The following is a 21,099-nucleotide window of genomic DNA, read 5'->3' as shown; positions in this document are numbered from 1 at the left end:
AAATGTAAGGGTCCGGCGAAGCGTCGGAGAAAGAGACCACCAAGTGACCACTCATGCAATTGGCAGAAGGGGATTTATTGAGGATCCGATTCAGCGCGCTGAGGCTCCAGGCTCACCCAGGAGGGGAAAGCAACCCAGAGCCCCGAGCAGGGGCTGAGCACTGCTTAAGTACACTTTTTGGGGAGGGCGGGGGGCTTTGTATACATCAGAACAAATCATCATGAGGCGCGGGAAAATTGAACAACAACTCCTAAACATGATTAGTTCATTCATTGGCGGGAACAGGTCGGGTGGGGGTGATAGGTCACTCCTAAGCGGGGTACACATTCAAACTGATTGGTTTTAGGGCCTAAATGACTACGTGACAAGTTACACAGAGTCCCAAGTTATTAGACAACCAGGGAGTCAGTGGGAATATTTACTGGGCAGTTCCAGTATTGTCCTAACAGCTACAGGGATTTCAGGTTTTGCAGATAGCATAGAAACCTAACAATACCTAATCCTTTACATTTTAACTCAGACCTTGCAGCTTAGAAACTTTACAATGCCCGGTCTTTTACACTTTAACTTTTACACTTTAACTTCAGTTTCTTTTACCCTTACAGTCCTGGTGAGTACCCTTCTCCCAGAGGAAGGCAGGCAGTCTGGGAACAAGCCCATAATTATGCTGACGAGGTCCATCAAACCACCCTGGCCCACCCACTAGGTGCCCAGGCAGTTCCTGACCAGGACTCTAATTGGGACTACAGTACCACAGCAGGATTAGCCCTGAAGAACCAATTTTCCACCTGCCTAATTGCCGGACTGAGACGGGCAGCTCAGAAGGCAGTAAACTTTGAAAAACTCCAAGAAACATTCAGACAAAAATGAGAACGCTTCCACCCCCTAGATAGACTGACTAAGGCCTCCAGCAATACACTAATTTAGACCCTGAGACCCCGGATGGCAGACAACTCCTAATGACCTACTTCTCCCAGAGCTACCCCAGCATTCGGGCAAAACTTAAAAAACTGGAACAGGACCCTTGACCACGACTGAAGTCCTAGCCACAGCCTTTAAGGTGTACCACAACTGGGATGAGACAGCCAGAAAGCAAAAACCCAGATGCTGGCACAAGCTCTACGGGGACCCACCCCAAGGGTCCCTTCATTTCTGGCCAAACTCCCACCACTAAAGATGGCCCCTGGGCCCTATTTAAAGTGTGGGACAGAGGGACACTGGGCACAAGAGTGCCCAAATCCCAGCTGCCTATGCATCCATGCCCTAAATGCCAGTTAAGGGGTCACTGGGCTGTGGACTGCCCCGGCCCCTGAAGGGAGCTGGATCTGCCGCAAGCCCAGACCTGGATCTTTTGGGACTGGCAACGGATGACTGAAGGGACCTTGGGCCTCCCTCCCCAATGACCACCATCACCTTTCACCAGAGTCACTATTATGGTGGGTGGACGCCCGATTAACTTCCTTTTAAACACAGGGGCCACTTATTCAGGCTTGACGGAGTTTTGGGGACCTACTGTTCCATCCTGTTCCCCCATGTCAGGGTAGGGAGACAAACAATCCTTTCCCTTAAAACCCCCACACTCTCTTGTAGGTTTTACCACCATCTTTTCTCCTGCCGGTTTCTGGTAATGCCCCATTCCCTTATTGGGAAGGGACATCTCAGCCAAATTCCAAGCCTCCATCACACTCCACCCCAGCCCTTCTTTACCCTCACCAAGCTCTCCCTCACCACATCTCAACTGGGTCAAACTTCTCCCAGTCGCCCTGTTTTGCCTTAGGGCACTCCCCAAAAAGCCAGCTCAAACATCCCCTTTTGAGGTGATGTATGGACGCCCACCCTTGCCCCCTGGGGTGACCCCTTCACCCTGCATTCTTCCAGAACATCTCAGTCATCCCCTTCTTAGTTTCATCCGAACACAGATTTGGAATCACCAGGAAACTCTAATACCTGATACCTCCAGGTCACATGTCTCCTTCCTCTTAACCCCAGGCAGCTGGGTATATTTCTTTCCTCCTTCTGGTGACATGCCCACCCTGACACCTAACTGGAAGGGCCCCCAAGGGTCATCTTGTGCACTCCCACCACTGCCTGCCTACAGGATCCCCAGGCAAACTGACTTCAAGGATTCACACTTCCAGGCTGAAAACCAGCCCGGCCTCCAACCAAGGGAGCCCAGCCTGACCATCCACCATCCTCCTCCCACAGATACGTCTGCTCCACCGCCCCTGAGCATCCTCTAAAGCTCCACATCTCACGCCTGAGGGTTCCTTCCCCCTTTCTGAGGAGGACCTTCCTCAGCCTGAGAAACCCTCACAACAACATGCCTCCCTCTAGCTCACCCTACTCCTTGCCACCCTCCTGGCACCCACCTTCCTCACACCCACTCAGTCTGCAGGGGATCATCAGGTTTCGAAAGGTGGAGTCTTGCTTTGTGATGTCTTGTGGTCAGCAGATTAATTGACATCTCGGCAAGTCACATCCATCTCAGGTGCTGTGTGGGACACAGGCAGAACCAGAGGAGAGGCACCCTTATGAGGCACAGCCCAGTCAGCGTGCAACGCCAGGCCTGTCCCCTCGTATCGCTCCAATTTTGCGCATAGCTCACACACCACCCAGGGATGGCTCATGGCACCTGGCTCTTTTGGACCAGAAGAACTAACACCAAGGTTTCACAAGCTCTTGTAAATCAGATGGTTGCTCTGGTGCCGAAGCCGGAAGACGACCTCAGGAGAAAGTTGCGCGAGGAGCGTGGAAGCAGAGATTGCGGCACACTGAACAGGGCAGTGGTAGAAAGAGCCGTGCACCATGACCAGTAGGACTCATCCAGGGTGCAAGGAAGCTTGCATCCAAACCCAGTTAACGGAATTCCAAAATAAGATAATCAGAAGGACACAGCCTTGCACTGAGGTGTGGATCAGCAGTTCAGCACGTGCCTGGCATGTGTGAGACCCCAGGTTCCATCCGAGGTCCCCTGGGGCTGGGGAGAAGGAGCCACGGAGAGCTGGCGGTGGCGGGGGGGTTCGCTTTGCAAGATGAGAGAGTTCTGGAGACCTAGCTCACAGGGTGTGAACGCACTCAACTCTGCAGAACCACACGCACAAAAATGATTAGGGCAATAGATTTTGTGTTGTGTGAGGTTTTGCTTTGCTTCTGCTTTTGTTTTGCCTTGGAGTGCTGGGGGTGGAGCCAAGAGCCTCGCATGTACCCACTAAGTGCATGTACCCACTAAGTGCTGTACCCCTGAGCCACGCCCCGAGCCCCGTTTTGTGTTTTTACCACAATAATAAAAAAAAAATAATAGTGTTCTCTGAAAACAGAGGTGGTTCAGCCTGTGACTGCCGCCTGGGGCTTTTCCTGGGAGAACCGGGGACTGCTCCGTGAAGCGAGCACTCTCCGCCTGCCTCGTGCTCCGTGGCGACCAAGCACTGGGCACCTGTCCACAAGGCAGAGTTTCATAGAGGCCATAGGTTTGGGGCTGGGATGAAGCTCAGTGGCAGGTGCAGGTTGAGCCCTCGTTCCACCCCAGCACCCAACAATGATATTTCTACTTCTTTATGAAAGGGAGGCTGTGGTCCTCAGCTCAGAGGAGGCCACGGAGCAGCTTCCTTTGGTCACCCCAATCCTGTGCACCTGACACCAGCCAGCTCCATCAGGCCTCTTAGCTGTGCCCCTGAGACACAGCAGTGACACTGACGGTCAGCGCCAGGTCTGTCCTGGCCCCAGGTCATCCCCTGGGGTCCATCTGGGTGGAGGATCAGAGGGAGGCTGGCCTGAGGGCACGGTTGAGAAGCGCCTTGGGTGGCTGCAGGCTACAGGAGAGTCTTCTTCACGGAGTCCACGGGTCTGAAGCAGGCGGGCAGCTCTGGGCAGCCCTTCCTGCCTGGCCCAGCCCTGCTGGATGCCCATCCTTGCGCTCCCCAGCTGCGGCCCTGTCCCCCAGTCTCCCTACCACCGTCACCTACTACTCTGTGTCCACATTTCCTTCTTATGGGCCCCGGGCATTGAATCAGGGCCCCACAGCCACATCATGACCGGGTTACATCTGCAAACACTCATTTCCAAACAAGGTCCCTTCCTCACTCCTCCTAGGGGACGCAGCTCAGCCCACAGGTGAATGCAGAGAATGGGGGATGCGAGGAGGGTCAGAGACACTGCCAGCTCCTCCCTTGGGAGACTCAGCTGGGCGTGAGGAGGCAGGCAGGGCAGGGTCTGGGGCCCATGGGCTGCTCACAAGTAGTCAGGAGCTGGAGAGTGGGGCTGGCTGTCGGTCCACCAGCTGCCTGCCATCCGGACCTGCTGTGTGGAGTGGGCTCCAGTTGCCTCCCCAGCCAGTGAGGACCACTCAACCTGGCCAGCTCCAAGTGCTCTCCTGCAGGCCTTCGCTGGACAGGACCCCTTGGTATGGAGCACCTCCTCCTGGTCCCACCAGGCCAAACCCACACCTTGAGTCTCCAGGCGTGGGTGGAGCCCAATCCCCCACCTACTCCCCACCTCCCCACCTACTCCCACCCTGTAGGTTCCTGTTTGGTTTTTGGTGTTGTGGTGCTGGGGGATGAACCCAGGGCTCTGAACTTTTTGGTACTGGGATTTGAACCTCAGCCCTTCTTATTTCTTATTTTGAGACAGGGCCTCACTTAAGTTGCAAAGGTTGGCCTTGAACTTGCAAACCTCCTGTCTCAGCCTCCAGAATGGCTGGGATTCCTGCTGTGGCCACTACTCCCGGATCCCCATAGATCAGAGTCCCAGGGCACTGACTATGTCCTTCCACCTCCCAGCTCATTTCTCAGTCAATGCATGAAGGAGCAGGAGTTCTTCATAAACTGAGCATCCTGCCAGGCCTCCCTGCCCATCCTCTAGAGAAGTCCCTTTTGAAACAAGACTAAATGGGAGGACGGGGCTGTGCTCAGGAGGGCTCTCCTGTGGCCCCAGGTTGGCATTCGCCTTGGACTTCCCAAGGCTGCTCTGGAGACCACACTCACATAAACTTGAGGGCAGGAGTGTGCCGAGGGAGGGCAGAGGCCCAGGTCCTCAGGGGAGGGCGGCCCAGCACACGCAAAGGAGCTGCTATCACACAGGGGCCTCGATGCCTTTCTTCCTTTACCATGTCTCTCTTCTTATTTGCAGTGAGGAGTAGAGAGGCCAGGCTGGCAGCCGCCTGGGAGGCAGATCCGTGCCCAGGACCCTCAGCCCAGCCCTGTGGTGATTGTGCCCTGAGGGAGCACCAGGCACCACGGCCTGGCACGGCCAGCAGGCGGGCAGCCGTCCACAGGTAGCTTGGTGCGCTTCCTCGGCTGCGCTCCTGGAAGGCAGCCGTGAGTCCAGAGATCCGACCCTTGGAGGGTCGGGTGGAAGCCACGGGCCACCACCTGTCCCAAGGGTACCCAGACCCAACGCAGCTCTGCTTATTTGGTGTGTTGTGGGATGCTGTTTGGTTTTGCTCTGGGTGAGGGGCTGGAGCCTGGGTATCCCCTAAGGACGCTCTGTACTTGGCCCCTGGATCCCACACCCAGGTACAAGCATGGTGCAGGTCCACGGCCCTGGGGTTTCTGCAGGCCTCGGGTTCCCAGCCTTGGGTCAGGAACTCCCACACACTGGGTTAGCTTCCGTGGTGGCAACTGTGCCTGTCATGTGACAAGGGCTCAGGACCAACAGAAACTACAGGGTGCTCAAGTGACCTCGAGTGTCATGGTACCACCTTGGGCCCAGCTCTCATCACGGCTGGCTCCCGCCCTGCCCTGCCACCGTGAGCGCTCGAGGTGCCAGGCATCCTCTGGTAGGGAGAGGGCCCCGGCAGGACTAGGGGAGAGAGCCATGGTGGCAGGGCCATCGAGATGATCCCTCCCTCCCTGCAGCGGCCCCTGCCCACTTTAGGCTCTGGGCCTTCTCTCCAGTGTGCCCTGCCCAGTGAGACCCAGCTGGAGAGATCTGCAGACACAGAGGACTGTCCCCTGAGCCACCAGCCGTGCCCAGCCCCCCGCCTTGAGGGGCTGTTGGGACGGTGCTGAGAACCTCTGGGAGCCAGTGCCTCAGCCTCACGCCCACCTCAGACTCCTGGTGTGAACTCTTCTGCCCCACAACAGCCATCTGTGCACAGAGGGTTCTAGGGAGGGGTAAGAAGGGCAGAGAGGGAGGTGGCCCAGGATGTGCCTTTCCGGCACTTACCTGGATCAAGAGCCAGGCAGGAAGCTTTTGAGAACATTGCTCAAGAGCAGAGGAGACCGGGTGGGAGGGGGAACAGGGGCCTGCTCGGCTTCCCGCCACAGCCCAGAGAGGCAGGATGGGGGGAGCCTCAAAGCCCCCCTGTCTGGAGGGAGCTGTGCCTGGGCCAGGGGCAAAGGGAGCAGCAGCTGGCCCTGAGGAGGCCTAGGCGGGTGGAGGTCCTGGGCGTGTCCTGCTGGGAAGAGGCTGACCAGGCGTGGAGGGCTCTCCAGGGAAGGCAAACACTGCTCCCTGTGCTCCCACGCCCATCCCCAGCCCTCTCCCCAGCTATAAAAGCCCGCCCGAGCAGGGCGCCCTGCTGCAGGGGCCATGGCCACGTCACGCCTGCTGCTGTGGCTGCTGCTGCCCACCCTCTGTGGCCCCAGCACTGGTGAGTCCCGTGCCCTCCTCTCGGAGCCCCCTGCCACTCACTGAGCCTGGCTCTGAGCCCAGGTAACCCAAGTCCATCCATAATCTTCACTTAAGGACAAGTCAGCTGAGGTCCAGAGAGGCCCCTAGGCTTGGCCAAGGTCACAGAGCTGGTGGGTTCTGCAGTAGGGAACCAGAGTTGTCCCGCATGTCTGTTGGCCATGAATTCCCAGAAAAATTGAGCATGAGAAAAGTTGGGTGAAGTCCAGGCACCAGTGTATCCTGGGTCCTGACCAAGATTGCTCTGGTCTCCACTGCAGCTGTGGAGACCACCTCATCCCTGGCCTGTGCCCAGGGCCCCGAGTTCTGGTGTCAAAGCCTGGAGCAAGCACTGCAGTGCAAGGCCCTGGGACACTGCCTTCAGGAAGTCTGGGGACATGCAGGAGCCGTGAGTACCACCCACAATGTCCTGGAGGTCTGGGAAGAAGGTGCTGGATGGGCTTAAGGGGACTGGAGCCCTGATAGGTGATGGGATTGGTGGGTGGGATGAGATGGAACTGGGGAGGATGGCATAGAATGGGGCAAAGAAGGACGGCTGGGATGGAAGGATGGATGGATGGGATGGGATGGAATGGATGGGATGGATAGATAGGATGGATGGGTGGATGGGTGGATAAGTAGGATGGATAGATGGGATGGATAGATAGGATGGGTGGATAGATAGGATGGATGATGGATAAGTGGGATGGATAGATGGGATGGATGGGTGGATAAGAGGGATGGATAGATGGGATGGATGAATGAATGGGTGGATAGATAGAATGGATGGGTGGATGGGTAGATGGGTGGATAGATGGGATAGATGGATGGGTGGATAGATAGGATGGATGGGTGGATAAGTGGGATGGATAGATGGGATGGATGAATGAATGGGTGGATAGATAGAATAGATGGGTGGATGGGTGGATGGGTGGATAGATGGACTGATGGAATGGATGGATGGGTGGATAGATAGGATGGATGGATGGATGGATAAGTGGGATGGATAGATAGGATGGATGGGTAGATGGGTGGATAGATGGGGTGGATGGGTGGATAGATAGGATGGATGGGTGGATGGATAAGTGGGATGGATATATGGAATGGATGGGTGGATGGATGGAGAGATGAATGGACAGAGAGACAGATGGACAATGGGCTCAATGAGTGGGACTGGGCAGGATGAAGTGGGAAGCTGTCTGCGCCTTAAAAGGCCCCCTCAGCCTGTGTCTGAGAGTGCCTCATTCCGTGGAGCTGGGAGCACTTCCCCAGTCATGGGCCCCACCTTGGGACTCCTCCCCAGGATGACCTGTGCCAAGAGTGTGAGGACATCATCAACATCCTCACAAAGATGACCAAGGAGAACATTTTCCAGGTGATGAGGCCCAGATCCTGGAGGAATGTGGGCAGAGGGGCAGCTCAGGGCATTTCCAGGCTGAGGGTGAGGCCTGAGGCACCAAGATCCTCCTGGCCAGGCCCAAGCCATAGCATGGAGCTTGGCCAAAGCCAGAAATGGTCGTTCCTGGGCAGGGAGAAGCCCTCCATGTGCCCAACCGTTTACTCCTTGGCAGTTTCAGTCCCAATGCCCCGGGAGAAGTGGAATCAGTCTGCCCTGGGTGGTGGCCATGTGGGATTGGAGCAGGTACAGGCCTCAGAGAGGCCAGCTGACCTTCCATTCCCTCCTCCCAGAAAACCATTCGGAAATTCCTAGAGCGTGAGTGTGATGTCCTCCCCTTGAAGCTGCTCGTGCCCCAGTGCCGCCACGTGCTGGATAACTACTTCCCCCTGGTCATTGACTACTTCCAGAGCCAGATCGTGAGCGCCCAGACCTCCCACCTACCTGCTCTGCCAACATGGCCCCTGGGGCCACCACAACCAATCACCCAACCCAAAGCACCCCAGGCAACTCCAACAGCACCATGGAACCCCAGATAGACAGACAGGCAAACACACACACACACACACACACACACACAGAACCTCAGACCACACACACTCACCCCCAACGAGGAGACGAAGCATCCTCAGCCAGGCAGGTGGAGGGTGCCCACCTGCTCAGACCCACACACACTAGGCCTGCCCGCTCTCACCCGTGTGTGCGCACATACTAGGCCTGCCCTCACCCCGTGTGCACGCACATTGCCTTGCATGTGAGCTCATGCTCACTCACACAGGATCCCAGACACCCCATCCCCATACACCCCACCTTTGCCCTTTTTCCCCCCGCACCCAGCCTGCTCCCCACCATTCTAAGCCCAAAGAGTGGCTCTAGGCCCTGAGCCCTGGGGCCAGCCTGAGTGGGAGGGGGTTCCCTCCAGGCTACCAGCCCCTCACCTGCACTGTGCCCTAGACCCCAAAGGTCATCTGCCAGCACCTGAGCCTGTGCCAGCACAGGCAGCCTGAGCAGGAGCCTAGGATGCCAGATCCTCCACCTGACCCTGTGCTGGACGCTCTGCCAGATAAGCTGGCCCTCCCCGTGCTGCCAGGGGCCCTCCTGGACAGGCTTGGGCCTCATACACAGGTGAGGGAGGCCAGCCATGGCCAGTTAGCTGGGGTGCAGAGGGCCAGAGGGGCAGCTGAGACCCAAGGCACTTGGGCCTGGAGGGGCAGAGCCAGGGACAGATGAGGAGCTCCAGGCAGGGCCTGAGCCGGGGGTGGGGGAGGCGAGACTTAGAGGATGGTGGCCTCGGCCAGCCACAGCCACCTCCCTGGCTCTCTCCCCAGGAGCTCTCCCAGCAGCAGTTCCCCATTCCCCTGCCCTTCTGCTGGCTCTGCAGGACTCTGATGAAGCGGGTGCAGACCATGATCCCCAAGGTGAGGTGCCAGGGCCTCACGCAGGAGCTCCATCTCACTGCCGCCAGGTTAAGCAGAGCCACCTATGCTCCGAACCACCCGCCCAGGCTCAGGTCCCACTGTGCCCTGGCACTCCTGCAGGTCACTAACTGGCGGGTCCCGGCTGTCTGTGGAAGACACTGCAGTCTCTCAGTAGGAGAGTCCCCACAGATAGGTGCCCATCCTGCCATGTCCAGCCTGAAATCTTCCACATCAGCAGTGGCCTTTGCCCTCTGGCTTCACCAGTCATTCCCAAATGGGGTCCTGCAGGCCATTGGTCACTGAGAGACTACAGCAGTGGACAAGCTTCCTGCTGTCCCAAGCTTGGCCGAGGGGTTGGAGAACAGAGTTGGTATGGCCCATTGAGACACCGTTAAGCCAAGTCAAGAGAAAGGTTTGGGGCTCGGGAGGAGCCTGGCACGCAAGGCCTGGGTCTGACCCCAGCACCACGAGGAGGAAGGGGCTAGCCTTGTTGTGAGCGCACCCGCTGCTTGGGCAGCACTTGGAACAGGACAGAGCCCTCCCTCCTGCTATGGGCGAGCAGCAAGGACTTTCACCCATCAGGAGGGAAGGAGGCCCGGCCAGGGACAGTGCCAGTGGGACCCTGATGACAGGGATGCTGGCTCACCTACCTTGTGGTTAGGAGCAAGCGGGTGACATGTGACCTTGGGGAACTGCCAGGGCCCAGCTTGCCCCAGCTTGTGTGGAGTCGGGGTGAGGAGGAAAGCAGCTAACTTTCCCAGGGGCTCCCCAAACAGGGGCCTGTTGGCTAGAGGTAGGGCCATCTGCTGTTGAGGGGTTCCTGTGGGGAAGGGTAGTGAGCCCTGGTCAGGAGGGAGGAGGCGTGGCTCCCAGCTGGCCAGGCAGCGACCCTGGCGATGCCCTCCTCTCTGGCAAGCCATGCCTCTTCCACTGAGTCTGAGCCAGACCCGGGTCCATCGCGACTGCTGCTCTGACCACAGAGCACTCTGACCAGTGCCCCCATGTACACCTCGTGAGCTGCCTCTCGCGTCCTCACCTGCAGTCACCCTCCCTCCTAGAGGGAGGGCATGTGCAGGAAGGCCACGCTGGGACAGGGAGGCCCACATCGCCCTCTCTCGGCCCGCCCCAGGGAGTGCTGGCCGTGGCTGTGGCCCAGGTGTGCCACGTGGTACCCCTGGTGGTGGGCGGCATCTGCCAGTGCCTAGCCAAGCAGTACACCATTCTCCTTCTGGACGCACTGCTGGGCCGCATGCTGCCCCAGCTGGTCTGCGGCCTGGTCCTCCGGTGCTCCAGTGAAGATGGCGCTGGCCCAGGTGAGTCGCCGCCCACCCTGCCCTCTCAGGCTCTGCGGCCCAGGCCGCTCCCTCCCTCTCTGGTCTAAGGACAGGACCAGACATTCTGCAGGACAGACCTGACTGCTTCCTCTGCAGCCCTCCCTGCTCTGGGCTCCCTGTCCAACGAATGGCTGCCGCCAGCCTCCCAGTGCCAGCTCTGCGTGTCCGTGACCACCCAGGCCTGGAACAGCAGCGAGCAGGCCACGCCACAGGCCATGCGCCAGGCCTGCCTCCGCTCCTGGCTGGACAGGGAGAAGGTAGGAGGAGCCAGCCAGAGCAGCACAGCCAGGCTGGCTTCCAGGGACACGGGGCCCAGGTCCTGTCCGCCGTGGGCAGCCGAGCCCAGAAAGCCTTTATGGCCAGAGATACAGGATGGGCTGGGCTGGGCTGGAGCCCAGCCGGGCATCCAGGACGTGGTTGGAAACAGTGGTCTGTGATGGCTTCACAGGCCAGAGCTGCTGAGGGTCAGATGTCTTCTCTGGACAAAAGGCCACAACTCCCAGGACCAGGAGTCCCTGCCTGGGTCAAGTGCCAGGCGAGTCCTGCCAGCCCAGGAGGGCCTTGCCCAGGGAAGCCCATGCAGCTCTCAGCCCTGCCCAGGAGTGCTGGCTGTAGGGGAGGCCCAGGTGTGCCACGTGGTACCCAGGATACTCCTAGTGCTGGGCAGCACCTGCCAGGGCCTGGTAGACTCCAAGTGACCAAGGCCAAAGCTGTAGCTGGGAGAGGACCCTGAGAGACCCTGGCCCTGCCCACCCATCTCTCAGGCAGTTTAGCTGAGACTAGTCACCTGCACATGGAGAGGGCGGGGGCCTCTGCCAGTCCTTCTCGGTGCCCCTGGCTTCCCTGACAGAAGCCCTCTATTCCACACCCTCTGCCCTGCTCCCAGCAGCCAGAGCTGCTGGGGGCTGGTGCCTGGACCTGCACCAGGGCCCAGAGGGAACCGAAGAGGCCCAGAAAGGCGGGAGCCAGGACTCTGAGGAGGGAGGTGCTGCCTCAGGCCTGGGTCACCCCCTGCCTCTGTCTTTCCTCAGTGTGAGCAATTTGTGGAGCAGCACATGCCCCAGCTGCTGGCCCTGGCGCCTCGGGGCTGGGATGCCCACACCACCTGCCAGGTACCTGCCCCTGTAGCTGGCCAGGACTTCTCAAAGCCCCCAGAGCCCCCACTCTCCTGGATCAGGAGTGACATGGGCCAAGATGAGGCGCCTGTGTTCTCATGCAGAACAGGCCTTGGCCTAGAAGAAGCCGAGAAAGTGTCATGGGAGATGGGGGCTGTGTCAGGCTCGGCTGCAGCCCTCCTTGACTGGGCTACAGCTGCTGGCCTGCAGCCGCTGGCCAGTGTTCTTGGCGAGGGCCCCGGTGGGTGTCCTGGGCCAGCAGCCTCCTCCTTAGCTCTAGGCCTGCAGGCAGTGGCTCGGGGAGTGGCCTGGGTCTACTAAGTCACACGAGGGTGGCATGAGAAGGCAGATCAGCACTGCCCCTATGTCCCGGAGCCAGGAGTGAGGCACTGAAGTCCCAATTCTGTCCCTGTGGCAGGCTTTGGGGGTGTGTGCCACCACGTTCAGCCCCCTCCAGTGTCTCCAGAACCCCCTCTTCTGAGGACCCAGCCTCCAGGTGAGTCTTGACCTACGTGGGGGAGGGAAGGGCAGGGGCTGCCACGGGGCAGTGAGAGGTGGCCACTCCTGCAGGCGGTTCCAGCCACCTCTGGGCATAGCTCTGGGCACAGCGCCAGGCCCCACCAGGAAGAGGCCCTTCTCAGGGGGAGGCCACCCTCCCTTCAGAGCCCTCGCCCCCTGCCCTGAGCAGCCCTCCCCCGCTCTGCCTGGGCCTTCAGACCAGCTGCCTTTGGGACCTGATGTACTCAGGCCAAGACAAGGTGTCCCAACCTCAGGGGAATCAGCTTTGCCTCCAGAGGCTGCCGCCCCTCAGAGCCAGGAACACTACACCCATCTGAGTCCACGGGCTTGAAGTCCCTCCTCTCCCCCCACCATCCTTTCCCAAGTCAAAGGTAGTACATGGGATGGAGGGTGGCCCCAATGACCTTGAGAGCAGGAGGGTCCTCATGCATTTCACCACTCGCTCTGTAAGAAGGCAGGGAGGGCCTGTGGCTGGCGAGGGCTGCTGGCGAGGGCTGCAGCTGAGGTCATGCGGTGAGGCGGTGAGGCCCGCCCTCCTCCAGGAGAGGAAGAAGCCCAGCCTACCCTGGAGCCCTGGTGTCCCGTGCACTTGGGGCACGTGCCTGGACACAGACCTACCTCACAGGGGTCAGCTTAATAAATCCCTCCCCACCAGTGATGGCCAGGGACCTTGGAGGGGCCACCAAAGAGAGGGACAGAGCATTCCCCAGTTCCCAGAGCTGCCACTGAAACAGAAAGAGGCCTGGCTGCAGCCCCAGCTCTGCCATCAACTGTGGCGGGTCCCCTGGCAAGATACAGGTCCCCCCTAGATGTCCCCCTCCTTAGGGCAAAGGAGGAAGCGGGTGAGGGTCTCTAGCCACCGTGGCAAGGCTCCTTGTGGCCCTGCCCTTCCAGCTGCCCTGGCTGGAAGGAGCTTCACCCCACTCGCCTTCCCCTGCAAAGTGACATTGGTGGACCACCAGCCAGAGTGGTCCAGCCCTGGCCCCAGCCTGACACCACAGCCACTCTGTGCTCAGTAAGGCCAGCAAGAACAGTGTCCTCTGGACAAGGTCTGCAGAGGCTGCTTCTGACCTTCACAGCACCAGAGCCAAGCCAGCTCCCACTGCTCAGGGCGGCGGAGGGGGAACATTGCAGCTCCAGGACAGCTGAGCAACTGGGCCAGTCCACACTGACCCCCACGTGCTCAAGACCAGCGTCTTGTTTGCCAACATTTCCAAGAAGTTCAAAATTCAGAATAAAATGGGATCATAATGTACTCTGATAAACTCACAAAATCCTTACATTAGGCTTTTTAAAAATAAACCAGGAAACCCTTGGCTTGTGCAAGGTGGATACTCCATGCCCTGGGTGATGGGAGGTGACTGGGCAAAATTCCGTGTTGGAGACGCTCTGCCTGCGAGCTGCTGCTTTGTAGGACAGGGATTTCTGGGCTGGGTATGGCTGGAGGTAGCCTGGAACACATCCTGGGTTCAACCCACCAGAGCAAAATGAGAGAGGGTTTTCATCTTTTTGTAAGAACTTCCCAACTTTTGTTCAAAGTTCCAAGGGTGATTCTATTTTTGCTGTGACTTAAAAAAAAAAAATACTTTTAGTTACAGATGAACACAGTGCCTTTATTTATTTTCACGTGGTGCCAGGGATGTAACCCTGTGCCTCACACATGCTAGGCACGCGCTCCACCACTGAGCCCCAGCCCCAGCCCTTCTGCTGTGACTATTCTGCTCAAAACTCAGCAGGGCAGTGCAGGCAGGCTCAGATCCTGCGTGGCCACACCCTAACACTGCCAATAAAGCCCTATGCACTGGCATGATCCGGGCACTGTCCTGGAGGTGCTCTGGGGCTGCAGCCCCCCGGAGGGGGCCGCCAGGACCTCCCTCTCCCCGCCTGAGCCAGTAGGCACCCCATCTCCATCTCCTGCCTTTCCAGCAGCCTCCTGCCTGGCCTCCACCTGTGCCCTCCCCTCCCCAAGGAGCCCAGGCACTGCAGGAGCTGAGGGACCCCACAGCAGGATGCACATTCTGCCTCTGGCTTGGGGCTTTCTGAGTCTGTCCTGGGCCTCCTCCACCCCACTGTTCAGGCACCAGGACAGGCTCTGCGCATCCTGCTCTTGGGCCAGGCATGAGACACAGGCCTCTGCATCTGAGTGGAGGCAGCCTTTGGTAAACTCATCACAATCCTGGGCCTCCTGGGAGGACGGTGCTGGAGTAAGCAGAAGCAGAAGAAGCAGCAGCAGCAGCAGCAGCTGAAGGACAGAGTGTTAAGTGTTTCAGGTCTGGCGAGGAAGCCGAGGCTAACTCCAGCTGAGACAAGAGACAGGTGGAGTGGCCAGCAGGAGGACAGAACTCAGAAAATGGCTTCCCCAAGACTGAGGACTGAACAAGGGTGCTCTCTCACTGAGCTGCATCCCCTGCCCTTCTTTTGACACAGGCTCTTACAAGTTGCAGAGTCTGGGATCACAGGTGTGTGCCACTGTGCCTGGCTTTGTGTTTACTGTCCACTTACATGTTATACACACACGATGATCCACTTGTTGACCGTTTGTGACCGTTTTCCCATCTTTATGTAGCTACAAGTTGTTGGAAGTTAACTTTATAACCTCATCTTCAGATAACAGGATACAGTATGATGGTGACTGGATGTGGGAGTAACGACAGTGAACCCCCCCCCCCCCCCGGACTGCGTCTCATTTTGGGTACAGGTGAAGACTGTTTGCTCACGAGAAGGGCAGATGTGTTATGCAGAAATGCAGAACCTCCACCTTTGTTGTGCAAGAACTCAGTTACAAGCAGGAGTGCGAGCGCATATGGAAGCTGAGCTGTCCAGTGAAGACCTGCCAGTCAGCAACTCACCACCCCTCACTTTCAAATGGCTCTCTGGGCCTCTGCTGTGAAAAGAGCCCTTTAGGTTTTCCTTGGAGAGCTGACATACAGGCTTTGTCAGAAGAGGGCTTTGCAGATCCACGGGAAGGGCAGACTCCGGTGGTGCTAGTAGATTCTCCCTCCACAGCTGCTGAGGGGCATAGTGGCCCCACCTGACCCTCCCCTCCCGGGACAGTCCTATTAGGGTGCCTTGGAGGGACACCACTGCGAATGGCTTTCCCCAAGTGCTACAAAGCAGAATTTTAGTATTCTGAGGTGCACATGTTCTACACGTGTTTGGAACCACACTTGGCCCCAATTCTCAGCAAGGCCACAGGCGCTCTCAAACTAGAGACAGCGGCTCCTCCCATGTCTGCCGCTCTTCCCACTAGGCAAACCCTGGTCACTCCCACCTGCTACCGTTATGAATCATTGGAATGAAACCCTCCTTGACCAGACTGTGCTGTGGCTCCACTCGCCTGACTGGGCCCAGCCCAGCTGGACCTACACAAAGCCCCTGCTACCCACAGGGTGGCAGAAGATGACAGGTGAAACTGCCAGGACACAGCAACAGCAGACGAGGGGCTGGAGGGCTGTCCAGGGTGACTCCTGGGCCATCTCCAGCTGACGTAATGAGGAGTGGTGGGATCTTTCACCCAGGACACACTGGAAAGGGGCTGTTTGAGAGAAAACCACACAAGCTCAGTTTTGAAAATGTTCAGTGTGAGTTGATTTTAACACACCCAAAACTGTATCAAGTAGTCAGCTGGCTCTAAAGATGAGAATTTAGCCAGGTGTGGTGGTGCCCTCTTGTAATCCCAGCCACTAGGGAGGCTGAGGCAGGAGGATTGAGTCTGAGACCAGTCTGAAAACGTTTTTCCTAAAACAAAACATAACAAACCTTAGAGAAGTTCTGGGTAAGGTTTGTTCATGAATCATGCTTTTAACATGACAAGCGAGGCCACAGGCAGAGTTGAAATGGCCCAGAAAGTAAACGATGAGGAGAAGGCCTAGGGGGTTCCTAAGGGATCCCCGCTTCTAACAGTGGAAGATATGAGCCTCAACAGGATTCCCAAGGCTGCCAGCGAGGTAGGGGAAGGAGGACAGTGCCGGGCACAGAAAGCGTGCTTGTGGCTCCGCGGGAGCGGCTGGCTGCCCACCGCTGTGTACAAGGCTCCCTGCTCCCGTGGACCTGCAGCAGCACCCAGGTCCAGCTGCCAGGCCCACCTGCAAGGCCATGTCTGCCTGAGCTCCCGACTGGCAGTCCTGCTCTGGGCGCTGCGCTGGCCTGGCCGAGGCTTTTTGAGAACTCCCTCGGAGGGCTGAGCTGCAGTCTGGACCTCCCACCTAGCCTCGAGTCCAGCACAGTAACAACTTGTCACTTCCAGACTTAGAGAAAAACGCATCCCAGGTGACACCACCTTCGAGTGGGCAGGAGGAGACAGGAGGGTGTCCGCCAGATGACAGGCCGCAGCACAGGCAGTTAGTGAAGACGGGAAAGGAGGCAAGTCAGCCTCCATCCGCCAGCAGCGGGTGACGCACATAGGACAGAAGGCTGGCTTAAAAACAGAGAATTTAATCCATCCAAAAACCCATAGGACCTAAGGGAACCACAGAGAACTACCTCCCTGGAGGAGAAGGCGTGACTGGCTTCATGATATGACTCCCACAACCCTGAGGCTCGACGTCTACGAGGAATCATCTACCCTTCAGTGCACCAGCTGCTAAAGAGAAAGGACAGCCACCTGCAAAGCACTCAGCCTGCTGCAGCTGAGAGGACGGCAGGAAGGAGGGAGGAGCGCTTTCTACAGGACTGGTGGAGGGCCCCTCAATGTGTGGTGTAGCCAGGACCCACGGCACCTGCAGCCTGCCTCTGCTCGGCTCCACTTCGGTCCTGTTCACTGGGCTGTCCTCAGGGGGAAGCTGGCCCACCTCACGCCCCCTGTTGGTTGGTCTCCCCGGCATCCCGCCTCTTCCATATCTGTCAGGAAAGAGGACGTTTCTCCATCCGCAGTGGGCAATTGGCACCCAACCACGCGTCGGCCACCATCACCAGCCAGGACATTCCTTCAGTCCCTATTCCCCCATCCCACCCAGCCTCTCCTCTTCTTACCTTCCATTCAAAGCTCCTTTCTAAAAAAGGACCCACAGGGGCTGGGAGTGCAGCTCAGGTGTAGAGCATGACTCAAATGCCAAGACCCTAGGAGCGATCCCAGGCTCCAAAAGACCCCACAGCCCAAAAGAGGCGTGGCCAAGTCTCAACCCAGGAGGAAGCCACAGAGGAGACAGTCACCTCTCGGACACTCACTCCTTCTCTTCTACAAAGGCACGGCTTTTCACATCTCAGTCTTCCCTCTGTTATCTTCTAACTAGAGTAGTTACAAAGGAAGACCCCACCCCGCAGGCACTCACTCCACTGGAGCAGTCAAAATAATACAGTCAGCACTCCAAAACAGAGATGGACAAAGCACAGTGCTGACTGGCTGTGCCGGGGCCCTGGGCAGAGCTCAGGGACCTGGCCACAAACGCAACCCGGTTTGCTCACTCACAGATTCTCACACTCCCCTACTCTTCTCTTCTGAAAACCTGACTGACCTTCTGGACCAGGTAATCAGCTGAGCCTCTCTCAGAACCTCCTGGGGCTCCCTCTCAGTCCACTTCCACCCTGCCCACACCCACCTGAATGTAGGCCTCTGACAGTGTGATCATCTGAGGCAGGATGTCCGTCACCTGCAGGTCCTGCAGTTCGTACCACTTGCCAGTGCCCTGCAGACGGCAGAAAGTTTGGGTCAGTGCAGAAGGAAGGGACCATACCCCAGAGCCATGAGACCCTGCCACAGAAGCAAAGGGAGGAGGGCAGGACTCAGCCATCTCGACTCCTGCAGCAGAGGCTCACACACCCCTGCCCACCTCCTAAGAAGAAATTGGACAGATGCCAAGAGCAGGAAGAGGCTGCCTCTCATGCTCACCCTCGCTGTCTCCTCCTGTGTGGATGACAGAGCAGTCACACTCAGGCAGGAGGGGCCAGAGTTGGCTAGGAGGAGAACCTCCCCCAGGAAGAGCAGCAAAGAAGGTCAAGGGAAGTGTTTCTGGGGGTCACTGTTTGCCACGCTGGCCTGCAGCTCCAGCAATGCCAGTGAGACTACCTCACTACAGGCTTCCCTGTGCTCCAAAGCCAGGCAGCTCCTGCAGCAGCCCTCCTGCTGCACCTTCACAATGTCTGAGAGCAGCACGACAGAACAGACACGGCAGACCTCCTGGATACTCCAAGAGTGCAGACAGAGGACAGCAAGCAAGCCAGCCCCGGGCTCCTGGCCATGGCCTGTGCTCTGAGGCCAAAGACCAAATCCCAGCTCTGCTGACTTCAGACAATTACTCAATGCTGAGCCTTGATTTATCTGTAGAGGAGAGACTACATCTGCCTTGGGTTTGTGTGTAAGGACAGAAATGAGACATACAGGAAGCACTGGGTATGCGTCCTAGCACTCAGAATAGCACTGATAAACACACATAGTGATTATTAAACCCACATTCCAAGAGGCTAATCGGATTAGAACAATTTATGCTAAAAATCTGATACCAAATATATTTCAGTTCATGTTTTCTGTTTTCAGTTTGAGACAAATTCACAAACTCGTGAGCTAAAAAAAAGTCTCTAAACCAGTGCTTCTTGAAGTTTGAATTCCTAAAGATCAGGTCTGTTAAGTGCAGGTTCTAGCTCCGTGGGCTGAGGAGGCTGAGCCTCTGCAGTCCCACTGCACTCAGGGATGCCAACGCCTGGACTGAGAACCCACTCTGCCAGTTGGGGCTCTGGTGGGGACAGGGTCTCAACCCTGGCTGCTCACCAGAACCTCCAGAGACCTACACCACCATGCCTCTCTCCACCTCCAGGAGCCAGAGTCTCTGAACCTTGGCGGGACGTTCTGGACCACAGTCTCTGTGGCAGGGCATCCAGTGCACCGTGGGACCTCCAGCAGCACCACTGGCCCCCACCTGGTGGACCTGGGTGAGCCCAGGCTTCAGGGTTCTAAAAAGCTCCCCAGCGTGCCCACCACCCTAAACCACCGACTGATGCTCAATGCCGTCCCAAGGGCAGGCCGTGCCTAAGGGGCACGCCATTCCTGCAGGAGGCGCTGGCCACTCACATGGTGCAGCACATGGATGCGGTAGGAGCCCTCAGAGGGCTTGCCGTCGTGCACAATGTTGGCGATGAGGTCGTAGGTGGTGTTCTTGTGCACTGCCTGGACCTCTTCAGACAAATATTCTCTCAGATCCACGTTCCTGTGGTGGGAAGACAAAGCAGAACAACACAGCAAGCTGCAGTCAAGGGGACTGTCCACATAGGGGCCACAAAGCTGCTGACCATTTTGGGACCCCAGCTGTGGGCAGCCTCCAAGAGCCCTGGACGCTTAGGTCAGCTGGCATCATAAAACTTGCCAACAAGGACAGACTGTGAAGGAAAAGCATCTTCTAGGTACAGGCCTGACTCGGCCGACATCCTCGAGAACCCTGGCTTCAGCTCAGCCACGAGCCTCAGGGCCACACCATGAGTATCTTCATCACCAGGGCTAGGATCACTGTCTCCTCCAGGAGCGCAAGGAGCAGTGAGACGGCAGGTGTGAGCCACCTACCTGGCATGCAGCCGCAGGACTACAGCAGCACCACACATGGGATGGACATTGCCACCTGCCACCCAGTCTCAGTATGACACCCAGGTAGAGTGTCAGACTTTCTAGTTACTTTCAAGACCTCACTTTCTTGTTTTTCTTTCAATCAAGTAAGTTGCCAAGTGGTTACAAGTAACTACCCACTAAGGTAGCTTCGGCACAAAAGGGAACGTGTTCAGGTTTCAGACAGGAATTGCACCTGAAGCCAGGCACTGAGGAAGGAGCAGGGTCCAAGGAGCCGCTGCCCTGCTCTGCTTCCTCCTGCCATTAGCACTTTCCCTCTCACTTGCACCTGGCTTTCTCTCCTCCACCTGACCCACACCCTGACCACCCATAGGTTCCAAGTTTCTCCATTCCAACTGCCAAAAGAAACTGACTAGGTTCCTCCCATTGGGACTCAGAGACATTAGATTTGTTTTTAATATCTGAAACTTCACATTCAAATGTGGACAGCATTCTTGATATCAAGAATAAAACTGATACCTAGAATAAAACTTTATCCTGGACTTTGTGTTGAATTCTATCAGTTTTTTTATTGCAAATTAAGTGCTATAATAAACACCTACTATCACCAGGCACAGTGGCATACATCTGAAGCCCAGCAATGCGCAAGGCTGAGGCAGGAGATTTCCAGTTCAAGGCCAGTCTCTCGACTTAGCGAGACCTTCAGCAACTCAGTGAGACCCTGTCTCAAAAAAATTTTTAAAAAGGACTGTGGATGTAGGTCAGTGTTAAAGTCCTTAGTGCCCCACCCAGAATGCTTATTGTCAACTATTAAGAACTTTCAAACAGTTTAATAGAACGGTTAACAGGAATATTTCTTGTGTGTGTGGGTGTGTGGGGGGGGTATTGGCAACTGAACCCAGGGCATGTTATCACTGAGCTATATCACAGTCCTTTTTATTTTTTATTTTGAGATAGGATCTCACTAAGTTGCCTAGGGCCTTGCTAAATTGCTGAGGCCAGTCTCCAACCTATGATACTTCTGCCTCAGCCTCCCATGTGCTAGATTACAGGCGTGCACCACTGCGCCCAGCAGTTAAGATGAATATTAAGAGAACATGCTTGGGCTGGGGATACAGCTCAGTTGGTAGAGTGCTTGCCTTGCATGCACAAGGCCCTGGGTTCAATCCCTAGCACCACACACACACACACACACACACACACAAAAAAAAAAAAAAAAAAA

General features: G+C 57.1%; 2 protein-coding genes across 7 annotated transcripts in view; one reads left to right on the top strand and one right to left on the bottom strand.

Annotated features, from left to right (window-relative positions):
* The first annotated feature begins 6,449 nt into the window (after positions 1-6,449).
* On the top strand, positions 6,450-13,643 carry Sftpb (surfactant protein B). Of its 5 annotated transcripts, none has more exons than XM_048787777.1 (11): positions 6,450-6,589; positions 6,888-7,015; positions 7,910-7,981; positions 8,296-8,421; positions 8,957-9,127; positions 9,331-9,420; positions 10,550-10,733; positions 10,830-11,011; positions 11,786-11,866; positions 12,288-12,365; positions 13,468-13,643. In XM_048787777.1, exons 1-10 carry the CDS (start codon positions 6,529-6,531, stop codon positions 12,348-12,350), a joined length of 1,158 nt encoding a protein of 385 aa, XP_048643734.1. In that variant the 5' UTR covers positions 6,450-6,528; the 3' UTR covers positions 12,351-12,365; positions 13,468-13,643. The 5 variants fall into 5 exon arrangements, with proteins under 5 accessions (XP_048643734.1, XP_048643735.1, XP_048643737.1 ...); XM_048787778.1 differs by having other exon boundaries at positions 13,405-13,643; XM_015506318.2 differs by having other exon boundaries at positions 6,457-6,589; positions 10,851-11,011.
* A 3,163-nt stretch (positions 13,644-16,806) lies between these two features.
* Positions 16,807-21,099, bottom strand: part of Usp39 (ubiquitin specific peptidase 39) — a 36,171-nt gene continuing 31,878 nt past the window's right edge. For both annotated transcript variants that reach the window (XM_015506299.2, XM_048787776.1), the window contains exons 10-12: positions 19,392-19,527; positions 17,926-18,012; positions 16,807-17,227 (exon numbers count right to left, since the gene is read on the bottom strand). In XM_015506299.2, coding sequence (XP_015361785.1) covers positions 17,180-17,227; positions 17,926-18,012; positions 19,392-19,527 — 271 coding nt within the window. In that variant the 3' untranslated portion in view covers positions 16,807-17,179. The remainder of the gene's footprint in view (positions 17,228-17,925; positions 18,013-19,391; positions 19,528-21,099) is intronic.

Source organism: Marmota marmota, unplaced genomic scaffold, assembly GCF_001458135.2.
Source record: "Marmota marmota marmota unplaced genomic scaffold, marMar, whole genome shotgun sequence".
Classification (NCBI taxonomy): Eukaryota; Metazoa; Chordata; class Mammalia; order Rodentia; family Sciuridae; genus Marmota; species Marmota marmota.
This window is presented reverse-complemented; position numbering and strand designations above follow the sequence as displayed.

What these genes read in the sequence shown, in the direction of transcription:
- Sftpb (XM_048787777.1), top strand. Translation starts at nt 6,529, where the DNA reads ATGGCCACGTCACGCCTGCTGCTGTGGCTGCTGCTGCCCACCCTCTGT. An exon ending in CCTCTGTGGCCCCAGCACTG is followed by an intron (nt 6,590 to 6,887) that starts GTGAGTCCCGTG and finishes TCTCCACTGCAG; the next exon opens with CTGTGGAGACCACCTCATCC. An exon ending in TCTGGGGACATGCAGGAGCC is followed by an intron (nt 7,016 to 7,909) that starts GTGAGTACCACC and finishes ACTCCTCCCCAG; the next exon opens with GATGACCTGTGCCAAGAGTG.